At 38.5% G+C, this 13915-nt stretch overlaps 1 protein-coding gene across 2 annotated transcripts in view; it reads right to left on the bottom strand.

The window, feature by feature from the left end:
• Positions 1-13915, bottom strand: part of LOC100593369 (protein NPAT) — a 61561-nt gene that overhangs the window by 20499 nt on the left and 27147 nt on the right. For both annotated transcript variants that reach the window (XM_030829291.1, XM_030829292.1), the window contains exons 3-10: positions 12308-12368; positions 10490-10562; positions 8832-8872; positions 7808-8032; positions 6795-6876; positions 5185-5272; positions 4116-4207; positions 3945-4032 (exon numbers count right to left, since the gene is read on the bottom strand). In XM_030829291.1, coding sequence (XP_030685151.1) covers positions 3945-4032; positions 4116-4207; positions 5185-5272; positions 6795-6876; positions 7808-8032; positions 8832-8872; positions 10490-10562; positions 12308-12368 — 750 coding nt within the window. The remainder of the gene's footprint in view (positions 1-3944; positions 4033-4115; positions 4208-5184; positions 5273-6794; positions 6877-7807; positions 8033-8831; positions 8873-10489; positions 10563-12307; positions 12369-13915) is intronic.

The raw sequence follows: 13915 nt of genomic DNA, 5'->3' as shown, positions 1-13915 counted from the left end.
TTTTTTTTGGTAGAGATGGGGTTGCTACCTTGCCCAGGCTAGTCCAGAACTCTTGGGCTCAAGTGATCTTCTTGCCTCAGCCTCCCAGAGTACTGGGATTATAGACGTGGGCCACTGTGCCCAGCTTGAATAATATGATTTAATACCAGCAAAATAATTAGCAGACACTTGACTATTTGACTTTTTATGTAGTAGCATTCCCCCACTCCAAGAAAATTTCCAATGATATGCTCATTTAAAACAAATTAAAACAAAACTAGACAGAAGGTGTTTCCTAATCCTACTTCTTAGAGGTAAGAACTTTGGTGAATATATTCCTAAACATTAAAATCATATAAAATGAATATATGTATATAAATGGAAATAAAATCATACTATAAAGTTTTTTTTTTTTTTTTTTTTTTTTTTTGAGACAGGGTGTCACTCTGTCACCCAAGCTGGAGTGGAATGCAGTGGCACAATCACAGTTCACTGCAGCCTTGACCTCCCGGGCTCAGATGATCCTCTCACCTCAGCCTTCTGAGTAGCTGAAACTACACGTGTGCCACCACACCCAGCTAGTTTTTATATTTTTGGTAGAGATGGGGTTTTGCCATGTTGCCCAGGCTGGTCTTGAACTCCTGGGCTCATGCGATCTGCCCACCTCGGCTCCTAAACTGCTGGGACTACAGGCATGAGTTACTGTGCCTGGCCCATACTATAAAGTTCTATCATCTACTTTCTTTACATTACTCTACTGTAGACTGCTTTATAGGTCCTTCAATATAAATCTATTTTATCCCTTTTATCTGTCTGCTTTGGGTTCTTCATGTAAAATGCTTTCCTTAAATGCTGCCAATCCTTATCTATTCAGTTTTAAAAGTAACATGCCAAAACCTACCTCAAAAGCCCTGTACCAATGGTGGAGGTGAGCTTGTCAACTACAAGCCAAGCTATGGAATAATGTTGTAGAACCGTTTGTATTTTTAGTTCTTTTGAGTTAGATTTCTTGCTGGGAGGGCTCATGACTGACAACAGTGTTTCTGGGGGAACATGAGAAATAGGGAGTAGATACAGTTTAAGTCCTTCCTTAATTTTGCACCTCATTATCCTGTTTGTAGCCTCAGCTTTCAGAGAGACTTTCAGACGTCCTGGTGCTACTTCTTGAGCCTTTTGGGATTTCTGTGTTACAAAATTCCCTATACTGTCTTAAAAACTGTTATTTAAATCTTAATTCCTTTTTTTATAGTTTTGAGACGAAGTCTCACTCTGTTGCCTACATTGGAGTGCAGTGGCGCGATCTCACCTCACTGCAACCTCCGCCTCCCAGGTTCAAGCGATTCTCCTGCCTCAGCCTTCTGAGTAGCTGGGATTATAGGTGCATGCCACCACATCTAGCTAATTTTTGGTAGAGATGGGGTTTCACCATATGGGCAAGGCTGGTCTCGAACTCCTGAACTCAGGTGATCCACCTGCCTCAGCCTCCCAAACTGCTGGGATTACAGGCACGAGCCACCGCAACCAGCTAAATCTTAATTCTTAACTTTCTACAAATACAGTATTATGAACAACCAAGAACAGTAGGTTGTGTCTTTACTTTCTTACAATCCTTCACAGTATTTAATAGAGTACCCTGATTATGGTAAGCACCTATTTGTAGAGAAACAATAAGCAAAAAGTTGGAGAATACAAAAACTTAGAACAGAGCATACATATTTACTTTTTGGTTTTGAGACAGCGTCTCGCTCTGTTGCCCAGGCTGGAGTGTAGTGGTAAAATCACAGCTCACTGCAGCCTTGAGCACCCAGACTCAAGTGATCCTCCCATGTCAGCCTCCCAAGAAGTTGGGGCAACAGCTACATGCAATAACACCTGGCTAATTAAAAAAAATTTTTTTTTGTATAGATGAGGTCTCATTATGTTGTCCAGGCTGGTCTTGAACCTCTGGGCTGAAGCAGTCCTCCTGCCTTGGCCTCTCAAAGTGCTGGGATTAAAGGTATGAGCTACTGTGCCTGGCCCATATTTATTAAATGGTAAGGTAAGAAAGGTTTTTGAAAGATGTACTGGTAGAACTGACATAGAGAAAGACAATTCAAGGCCTCAATGGCTTTACTCAGAATTCAACTGAAAGAAAACCTGCTCTAATACACTCACAAGGGCATGCCAATAAAAATATTTCCATTGTCCAATGGTCCAAGTAAAAAGATGTCCTAAAATCACAATCGCAGCTGCTCTTCAAAAAGGGTACTTGGGTCAGGTGAGATAGCTCATGCCTGTAATCCCAGCACTTTGGGAGGCCGAGGCAGGCAGATCACTTGAGGCCAGGAGTTCAAGACCATCCTGGCCAACATGGTGAAACCTAGTCTCTACTAAAAATATAAAAATTAGCCAGGCGTGGAGGTGGTGCATGCCTATAATCCCAGCTACTTGGGAGGCTGAGGCAGGAGAATCGTTTGAACTCAGGAGGCGGAGGTTGCAGTGAGCCAAGATCATGCCACTGTACTCCAGCCTGGGCGACACAGCAAGACGCCATCTCAAAAAACAAAACCAAACAAAAACCAAAAATTAGCTGAGCGTGGTGGCATGTGCCTGTAGTCCCAGCTACTCAGAAGGCTGAGGTGGGAGTATCACTTGAGTTCAGGGAGATCAAGGCTGCTGTGAGCCGTGATTAAGCCACTGCACTCAAGCCTGGGCAACAAAGTGAGACCCTGTCTCAAAAAAAAAAAAGTATATTAAAGGACAGTTGCACATGAACAAATCTTAAAATGTAGACTGTTATATTCCTCCCTTACTAGCTCACTCTCTCTTTTGTATTTACTACCAACAGCAACAGTGACCACTGTCCCCATCTTTCTTCTGTTAGTATTAAGCCTCACAGGCAAATTGTCATTTGGTTAGCAATCTTTCTTTTTAAAAAGGTCTTGCTCATTTTAATGGCCGGGCACAGTGGCTCACACCTGTAATCCCAGCAGTTTGGGAGGCTGAGGCGGGCAGATCACGAGGTCAGGAGATGGAGACCATCCTGGCTAACATGGTGAAACCCCGTCGCTACTAAAAATACAAAAAAATTTAGCTGGGCATGGTGGTGGGTGCCTGTAGTCCCAGCTACTCGGGAGGCTGAGGCAGGAGAATGGCATGAACCCGGGAGGCAGAGCTTGCAGTAAGCTGACATTGTGCCACTGCACTCCAGCCTGGGCGACAGAGTGACACTCCATCTCAAAAAAGTCTTGTTCATTTTATTTAGTTAACTATTACTTGGATTCATTACGTATCTTTTTTTCTTATTTTTTTGAGACAGGGTCTTGCTCTGTTGCCCAGGCTGGAGAGCAGTGGTGCGATCTCCACTCACTGCAACCCCGGCCTCCCAGATAGAAGGATTCTCCTGCTTCAGCCACCCGAGCTGCTGGGATAACAAGCACGTGTCATGATGTCCATATAATTTTTTATTTTTGGTAGAGATGGGATTTCACCATGTTGGCCAAGCTGGTCTCATATTCCTGGCCTTAAGTGATCCGCCCTCCTTGGCCTGCCAAAGTGCTGGAATTACAGGCATTGAGGCACCGTGCCTGGCCCCATTACATATCTTTATTGTATCATTTCATTGTTTCTCTAAATTATTAAACAATTTGTAGCAGTGTAGAAGAAATGTAATTTATATAAACACTGTATTACTGTTTATTACACACAAATATACCCACTAATAAATTTTCAAGTATTAAATACTTAGGAATCCATGACTGTGGATGCAATATATATTCTATTTTAAGTCATCATCCGATGTGTTTTTCAGGAACAGACTGCATTCAATGAATGAAGAAAAGTTGTATCTTACTATTGTAAATCATTTTATCTAATTAGATGGCAAATCATAACATCTTATGTTGGCAATGCTTTTGAAATGAAACCAAAACACCATCAATCATAAGTAACACACACGCACACACGCACACCCCAACCACCCATACCGGAAGTCCTAGGAATTCATCAATTGAAGTCTCTGGCTCTGTAGGGTTGTTATCTGTTTGCTTAGGTACTTGGGCAATATTGTTATCACTGTTAATAAAGAAAGAAAAATCTTTATTATAGTTATGCAATCAGGCAAAAATAATTAGGCATTTTAAACATATATAGCTTACCTAGTTAAAAATTTATTTATGTTTTCTGCTAGCTTTTCTTGAAGAGATTTGTTGCTTAGTATTTTTTCTCGTGCATTTTCAATAACCATTTGCTGGAAAAGAAAGCCATTGTTAGCAAAAGGACAATAAAGAGTATTCTGCTATTTAATATTATTAGAAAAGAACAAACCAATAAAAGCTGGATAGTTTTAATAAACCTAAATGGAAACTCAGAGGTTGTGGTGGCTCCCTCCATATTAATACCTGAATATAACACTTTATAATTTGCAAATGTTTTCACAGATCTTTCACCAACTCTTTCTTATACAGTTCCACACTCATCATCAAACCCCAGCAAATGCCCTATTTTTAGAGTGTCGCTCTGTAGCCCAGCCTGGAGTGCAGTGGCACAATCTCAGTTCACTGCAACCTCCACCTCGCGGTTCAAGCAATTCTTGTGCCTCAGCCTCTTGAATAGTAGCTGGGATTATGGGCGTGCGCCATCACACCCAGCTAATTTTTGTATTTTTAGTAGAGATAGTTGGCCAGGCTGGTCTTGAATTCCTGGCCTCAAGAGATCCGCTGGCCTTGGCCTCTCAAAATGCTGGGATTACAGGTACAAGACACTACTCACCAGCCAGTATTTTTTTGAGATAGGGTCTCACTCTGTCACTCAGGCTTGAGTGTAGTGGTATGATCATGGCTCACTGTAGCCTTGACCTCCCGGGCTCAAGCAATCCTCCCATCTCAGCCTCCCAAGCAGCTAGGACTACAGGCACGTGCTACCACACCTAGCTAATTTTTGTACTTTTTGTAGGGAGGGGGTTTTACCATGTTGCCCAGGTTGGTCTTGAACTCCTGAGCTCAAGCAATCTGCCCGCCTCAGCTTCCCAAAGTGCTGGGATTACAGGCGTTTGCCATAGCACCTGGCCAGTATTTCATTAAATGATCCAACAACAACGTATTTACAGATATCTATAAACTTACTCCTGTTTCTTTATTTAATACATACATACATACATTTGTGTATATATCTGTATTTTTAAACTCAGGAATATTTTAAGTTGCAAAGTTTGGCAGAGTCACTTACTTTTTCTACTGCAAAAGCGTTTGGATCTTGGAAATTCCGTATTGTTGAATGAGGGCCAGACAAAGTGGTACTTTTTCTCTGAGATTCACTGAAACACATTTTAAAAGCTTTTCTTTTAACCACTATGTTTAACAGATTTAAAGATAAATACATATACAGACATAAATTTTAAGATCACCATAGCAGAACAGATACAGTTGTCCCTGTATCTGCAGGGGGCTGGTTTCGGGACCCCCAAGGATATCAAAATCCACATATACTCAAGTCCTACAGTCTGTACTAGGAAGCCCATGTATTCAAAAAGTCAGCACACTGCATATAGGTAGGTTTTACTACTAAATTTTCAATCTGTGTTCGGTTGAAAAAAACTTGAGTATAAATGAACCCATGCAGTTCAAACCCATGTTATTCAAGGTCAACTGTATTTTCTCTATTTGTGGCAGGAACAAAGGGAAGTACAAAAAGTATTAGTAGTCTTGGATTCAAAAAAATGAGTTTGAAGTCTAGCTTTACCACTTACTACCTATGTGGTCTGAGGCACAGCAAGCTCCGACTCTCTAACCCACTTTATAATGACCAACTGCATTACTGGGTTTACTAAAGAATGGAATGAAATAAAGTATATAAAAAGACTTTATTTAAAAAGTCAAGGTTCCTATAAATGTTAAATATTAATATTGCTCTTCTATGGCTGGGCATGGTGGCTCACATCTGTAATCCCAGCAATTTTAGAGGCCAAGGTAGGAAGATCCCTTGAAGCCAGGAGTTTCAGACCAGCCTGGGCAACAAAGTGAGACCCCCATCTCTACAAAAAATAAAAAAATTAGCTGGGTGTGGTGGCATGTGCCTGTGGTGCTGGCTACTGGGGAGGCTAAGGTGGGAGGATCTTCTGAGCCCACAAGTTCGAGGCTGCAGTGAGTTATGATTGCATCACTATACTCCAGCCTGGGCAAGACAGCGAGGCCCTATCTCTAATAATAAAAAAATGGATATTGCTGTTTGTTATTTTATATGGTGAAGTGAGAAAGGCTCCAATAAAGGAGGCTGAGGTCAGTCTTGAATGAAAGGTAACCAAAAGTAAAAACTCTAACAAAAATACCCAGGGCTTGGCAGCTAAGAAACTAGAATAAACATTTTAAAACTATTATCTCTTTTTAAAAATATCCTTCAAACAAAGATACACAGGGTAAGTAAGACAGAAAAACACTTTTCTCAAAGATTGTGCCTGGAAAAATTCCATCAATTGATCTTAGGACTTTAAATGTGTGTGGAGCATAGAACATAATGGTATTATTTACATTCAGTTAAAAAACACGGATTTCAAAAAATCTCGGATAACATCATTTGTAAGATATACCATTATTTTATATACCATTACAGAATAAAGATATTTCCCATGAAACAGTGATATGCCATTAATTGAGAGATGCAACCCAATTTCAGGCAGGTTAGAATGTGAAGAAAGACAATGTATTTTGGAATAGTTCTAATATAGATCAGAACATAATCTGGTCTTATTAGTTTATTCACAATGTAAGTATCCTGATGTAAATCTTTTTTTTTTTTTTTTAATGGATACAGGTAACTTGTCTCTTTCAAAAAGCATTTACCTTTTGCGTCTACCGGGAGACATTAAACTGGCATGTGCTTTCTTTTCCTGAGCACCAGGAATGACATTTAAAGCTTCTCCAGCTGTATTTCAAGAAAACATAACAGTAAGCCAAAGAAACTGAATAGTTTTCTAAACTTGTAATGGGATAAAAAGCATTAGTGATTATTATTTTATATTAAATTCAATTAACATGTACTGAGTGCCTACCATGTGTAAAGCAAGGTAAAAGATATTAAGATTAATAAAATATAGTCTTTATGCCTTAAGGTTTTACAATAAAATCCAAAGAACAATATAGTCTCAACAAAAAATAATACAGTAGAATGGAAAAAGTCTAAGAAGTATAAACTAAGCGTTCTGGGTGTAGAAAAGGATTTGGAAAAGGTGAAAATGAGGGAGATCTTGATGGCAACAAATTTTAGCTGCACAGAAAGATAACTGGTTTGTGAACTGAGAGTGCTAACTCCTGAATTCTAATCCCAACTCTGTTACTAACTAGCTTCTTATCCCTTACTACCAAGTGTTTTCAAAAGTTTCAAGTATGCAACAAATAAGATATACCACACACTCTAAGGATATTCCTAACTCTAAGGTTCAGCCAGGCATATGTAGGATTTCTAACACGTAAAGATAGAGAAGTGGAAAGGCATTCCTCATTCCAGGAGGACAGACTGACATCAACAAAGGCAAGGAGGTAGAAAATATAATGTACATTCCATTTAAAATCAAATACAACAGGGTCTTTTTCTCTTAATGCCAAAAATTGAGAATTAGAGAGTTCAAGATGGACTTCAGTTAGCGTAGAAATAGGAAGAACCCTAGATTAAGATGCCTTAAAGATTTTATACGCTTATAGCAAATCTAGAAGTCTGTTCCACTTTTAGTCTCTCTCATCTTTTTTTGGGGGGGGGCGCCATAATTTTACACTATGAGTAAAAAGACATTAGTATATTATCTCATTCATACGATTTGATTAACAACAAAATTTAAGAGAACAAAATGTAAACTTACTGGTTACAGTATCTTGTGACTGTGAATGGTTCACCACTACAAAATATGACCTTGATGGGTCTGAAATTTGGCCACTTGGTCGAGTAACTTGTGTACCTGTGGAAGGAGAAGTGGTAAACTGTCCTGAAAGGTAAGGTAAAGTGAGCAACTCTGCACTGGCTGGAGATGTTTGAGATGCAAGCTTTCTCTGCCGTTTGATTTCTGCAATTCCAGTTCTTGTTCGGGCTGAAACATATAAGCATTTAAAAAACAAATTCAATGTCAGGGTAGTTTGGGAATTGTAAGAAGTCAGTATGATGCATTCTATTATATAACAACATGTTACATCAACAGATTGAAGAATGACCCCTAAATATATCGACTAAATTTATGCAACTTTCAGAAGAAACTGAAATGAACACACTCAAGCTTTATAAATCCAAGATTATATTTGTTCTGCAGTAATTCATATTGATAATACCCTCATGAATTAAGAAACCTAAACTTATGAAATGAGAATTAAAACATTCTACAAGAGTCAATGTGAAACGTAGGGAGTATTTACAAAATATTTTAATGATAAATGAAAATATTAATTAACATAACTGTACTTAGAAAAACGGTAGTTTGGCCAGGTGCAGTGGCTCACGCCTGTAATCCCAGCACTTTGGGAGGCTGAGGCAGGCGGACCACGAGGTCAGGAGATTGAGACCATCCTGGCTAACATGGCAAAACCCCATCTCTACTAAAAATACAAAAAAATTAGCTGGGTGTGGTGGCACACGCCTGTAGTCCCAGCTACTTGGGAGGCTGAGGCAGGAGAATTGCTTGAACCCGGGAGGTGGAGGTTGCAGTGAGCTGAGATCATGCCACTGCACTTCAGCCTGGGCGACAGAGCAAGACACTGTCTCAAAAAAAAGAAAAACAGAAAAGCAGTAGTTTAAGCAAAATATATACTTAGCACATGTGTACAATGAATTAAAATGTTCATCTGATAGTTTAAGTTTGAAGTAATTGTGAACATTGTTTAAAGTTGGATACCAACCTCTCTGACTGCCAGCAAACCTTGGGGAACTTTGCATGCTCCTAACAAAGAAAACAAAGTAGTTATCCATCAAAAAATGTTTGTCACCGACATCCACTATGATTTAGTTACAGTCAGACCTGAAGTTAGTTATGAGGTAAAAGGCAAAAAATCTCTCTCAGACAAAAAAGACAAACACATTTTTTGGGTAAGCAACTCTGATCTGCATTAGGAGAAAAATAGTGGCATGTAGACACATTCACAACACACATAATTTTAATTAAGAAGTTTCTATACAATGTAATATGCATTAGAGTGCCTTGACATTACGTTAAGAATGCAATCCAGGCTGGGTACGGTAGTTCATGCCTGTAATCCCAGCACATTGTGGGGCTGAGGTGAGAGGATCACTTGAGGCCGAGAGTTCATGACCAGCCTGAGCAACATAGCAAGACTCTGTCTCTATAAAATGAAATAAAAAGTAGCCAGGTGGCATGTGCCTGTAGTCCTAGGTACTTGGGAGGCTGAGGTGGGACAAACTTTTGAACTCAGGCGTTCAAGGCTACAAGAGCTATGATCACACCACTGCACTCCAGCTTGGGTAACAGAGCAAGACCCTGCCTCTTGAAAAAATAAAAAGAATATAATTTAACTTTAGAAACTCTAAATATTAACATTTTTAAGTAAGAATATACGAAGTATACATTTTTTATTATCTTTCACAATTACAGAGATGCCTTCCCACAGAGAAATTTTGATTTCACATGACTCCACATATAAATACTTCAGAATCCCCAAGTTGATGTCAGAGGACGTCCAGCTTTTATAAAATTTATGACTATGAAATTATTTTATTGAACCTCTAAAGAAGATGCCAACAAACATGGAAAAATTCACAGTACAAGTTAATTCTTTTAGTATGAATTAGAGTGGCCCACCCCTTTATTCAATAAAGTCACAGACACTGTGCCATTATCATAAAAAATATGTCAAATAAGTCTCCAACAAGATCCACAAAACTCGAGTCAGGAAAGAGAAATATAAAGATAAGACTACCAAGTAAGATGTGGTCCAGAGTTAAGCAGAAAGCATTTGGAGCCATTTTAGCAGGTTAAGCAGAGGAAGAAAATGAAACCTATGCTGAAGTTAGGTGGGGTAGCCACTTATAGCTCTGAAAGAAAGGTTAAGAGACTATGGTTTTCATAACAAATTCTATAGTCAAATATGAGATTTTCATAAAATTGATACCAGAAGATTTCAGAATTAGCATTATTCTTCAAGCTTATTTCTTTATAAGTTAAGAAACCAAGTGGGCATGGGTTCAACGCATCAATTCCGTGAATATGTAATAAAGAGACAGTTGCCTAAGGGAATTTAATTCACAGTGGCCTGGGATAAGGTGATTTGTATTCTAACAATATACCTGCCTCTAAATTGCTATGGAAACTTGGAAATGTCATTAAACTACAACATATCTTAGTTTTCTAAATATTTTATTAAAAGTATGCTATTTATTTCAAACTATGTCAGTCAGTAACCTCCACAGTACCGGCAACCTCTAGAGTAATTTCAAAACTGGATGAGTGTTATGTAAGTACACTGTGTAGGTCTTAAGAAGATTTAAACCCAAAGTGTATTTGCATTCCAAAATCATTAGGCACATTCTAATAGCTTATTACCTGATCTGAGAAAGTGTATGGTCCAATTTCTTCCATAAAGATGACATTATTGCTGGGACATTATTTGATGTTTCTAAATCATAGGAGGAAAAGGTTCTTAATAAATCCAGCTGAAGAAATTTCATCATTCATTTTGAACAAAGACACACAAAAAACCTTGTCTCTCAATTATTGACAGTATGTTGGAAAATGAGAAATAAATCTATGTTGTAAAATAGCTTGCAAAGCTATAATGCGGTTGCTTTCTCTTCTAAAGCCACTGAGTATCAGATACAATATGAGTAGAAATGGACATCTGTAAAATCTCTGAAGCATTTTTTGGCCAATAATTTTACACCTTCATTTTATTAAAAAAAGGAGAAACAATTTTTTGATCTTTGTTCTGATATCATGTGACATATGAAAGTGAATTAAAATAATCTGTCTTATAATAATTATCATAAAGGTTATGCAAATTCCTTGTAAGTGTAGAAATTTAATCCTCAACTTTCTCATATTTAAAAATGGCTTTAAACAATATCTCTCACTGGGTTATTCTAAAGACTAAATGAGAGGCCGGGCATGGTGGCTCACGCCTGTAATCCCAGCACTTTGGGAGGCTGAGGTGGGCAGATCATGAGGTCAGGAGTTTGAGACCAGCCTGGCCAACATAGTGAAACCCTGTTTCTACTAAAAACACAAAAAGTAGCTGGGCATGGTGGCGTGTGCCTATAGTCCCAACTACTCAGGAGACTGAGACAGGAGAACTGTTGGAACCCGGGAGACGGAGGTTGCGGTGAGCTGAGATCGCACCATTGCACTCCAGCCTGGGCAACAGAGCGAGACTCCCGTCTCCAAAAAAAAAAAAAAAAAAGGACTAAATGAGAAAAAAACCAGATGAAAGCACATAGCACAATGCTTATAAACAGACAATGTCAAAAAATGTCAAGCTTCTTTTCCTTTGTTATCATCTTATGCGAATTCTTTAATGCTAATTGTTTTGTTAATGTTGTAAGCTATTGAAAATAATCAGTATTAGAGAATAAGCAGTCAAAACTTTCCCTCTAAAACATCCTTAATTTAGGCAAGTAGAATTTTATATTCTGGTAACTATAAGCCAGTGTATGACTGGCTTCTGTGTTCAGACTTAGACTACATAGAATTAAAATTAAAATGTCAGTTTAAAACTTTTTAACGCATAGTGATGTCTGTTTATCAGTGTAGATAACACAGAGGTAAGAGTTTTTACATATTTTTTAAAGGTAGTTTTTGGGTTATTTTTGCTAACATAAAGATTGTTGCAATTTATCTATCACTCAATGTAAACACAAACAAATGGCCGGGGGCAGGGGCTCACACCTGTAATCCCAGCACTTTGGGAGGCCGAGGTGGGTGGATCACCTGAGGTCGGGAGTTCGAGACCAGCCGGACCAACACGGAGAAACCCTGCCTCTACTAAAAATACAAAATTAGCCAGGCATGGTGGCGCATGCCTGTAATCTCAGCTATTTGGGAGGCTGACGGAGGAGAATTGCTTGAATCCAGGTGCTGGAGGTTGCAGTGAGCTGAGATCATGCCACTGCACTCCAGCCTGGGCAACAAGAGCGAAACTCCGTCTCAAAAACAAAAAACAAAAAACAACAACAAAACAAAACAAACAAAAAACAAAACCCTCAAACAAATTAGATGTGTCCCAGAAAAATTTATCTCATTACAACAGGGACAAGTTTTCTCAAGGCTTTTATGAGACATTAATAACCTTTAAAAATTATTTTTAACTAAATCAAGTAGATAAATATCGTATACATCAGCAAAAAAACTCCACATCAGAACTCTTACCTTTTGTTTTCATAGCTACATACTCATTTAAAATTGTTGTCAAGTTTTTTCCAAATAAGGACTGAAAAGAAAAAGATCAAATATTACCAAAATTGTATACTACTACCAATAATTTCTCACAAGAAAAGATTCTACCATTCAACTTAATAAAAGATATGACTGCAAAGTAGCTGATGAGGAAAGGGTAAAGAAGCAGGTAATTGAAAACGAAAATAGCCACTGAAATTAGGGTTTGCATCCAAGCTTCTAAAGAATCTTGCCTGTTTGACTAGGACATTATAGCTACTTGGGTATCACTGCTTCTAGACCCTCTCAGCAGACAGCTATATATACATGTATAAATGCATATATACAAGCATTTGTATCATCTAGCTGTATATATATATTAAAATAACCACAGTGTCATACTAATATCTCAGACTATAACCCAACACCACTGGTTTCATTATTATGCTTATTTATATCTTCTTCCTCACACAGTGAGGAATCTGGCTCCCACTATCTACAATTTGTTATTTGTTCAGAATTGTTAATTTAGAATTAGAAGGATTTATTTAATATTCATCCATGTTATTGTGTGAATCAATAGCATGTTGCTTTTTACTGCTGAGAAGTAGTATTGCTTTGCTATGAACACATTAGAGTTTGTCACTTTTTGAAAGACATCTTGGTTGTCACCAGTTTTTACATATTTTTTCTTTATATTTTAGAGACAGGGTCTTTCTCTGTCACACAGGCTGGAGTACAGTGGCTGCTCATAGCTCATTATAGCCTTGAACTCCTGGCTTCAAGCCATGTTCCTGCCTCAGCCTCCCACAGCGCTGGAATTAAAGGTGTGAGCCATCATGCCTGGTCTGTTTTCCGTTTTTTTTTTTTTTTTTTTTTTTTTTTTGAGATGGAGTCTTGCTCTGTTGCCCAGGCTGGAGTAAAGCAGCACAATCTTGGCTCACCAAAACCTCTGTCTCCTGGGTTCAAGCGATTCCCCTGCCTCAGCCTCCTGAGTAGCTGGGACTACAGGCGAGGGCAATCATGCCCGGCTAATTTTTGTATTTTTAGTAGAGACAGGGTTTCACTATATTGGCCAGGATGGTCTTGAACTCTTGACCTCGCTATCTGCTCACCTTGGCCTCCCAAAGTGCTGGGATTACAGGTGTGAGCCACCGTACTAGGCCTGTTTTCAGTTTTTAGCAACTATAAGCGAACACCAGCGTCTATAAGCAAACACCAGTGTCTAGGTTTTTGCGTGAGCACAAGTTTTCCAATTGATTTGGGTAATGTGAGTGTTGGTTCACATGGGGAGTATATGCTTAATCATATAAGCAAATGTCAAACTGTTTTCAAAAGCAACTGTATGACTTTTAATTCTTACCAGTAACAAACAAGAGTTCCTACTGCTCTGCATATTTGTGGTCAAGGACTTGCCAGTTTTTAAACCTGTTTTCTTATTTTAGCCATTCTAATAGGTATTAGTATCTCACTGGGGCATTAATTTGCATTTTCCTAATGACTAATGATATGGAAGATCTTTTCATATGCTTATTGCCATCTGTATATTTTCTTTGGTAAAGTATCTTCAGATCTCTTATCCACTTAAAAAATGGTTTGGTT

Source organism: Nomascus leucogenys, chromosome 15 (assembly GCF_006542625.1).
Source record: "Nomascus leucogenys isolate Asia chromosome 15, Asia_NLE_v1, whole genome shotgun sequence".
Lineage (NCBI taxonomy): Eukaryota > Metazoa > Chordata > Mammalia > Primates > Hylobatidae > Nomascus > Nomascus leucogenys.
Note: the sequence above shows the minus strand (reverse complement) of the source record. Positions and strands in the feature narration are given on the sequence as shown.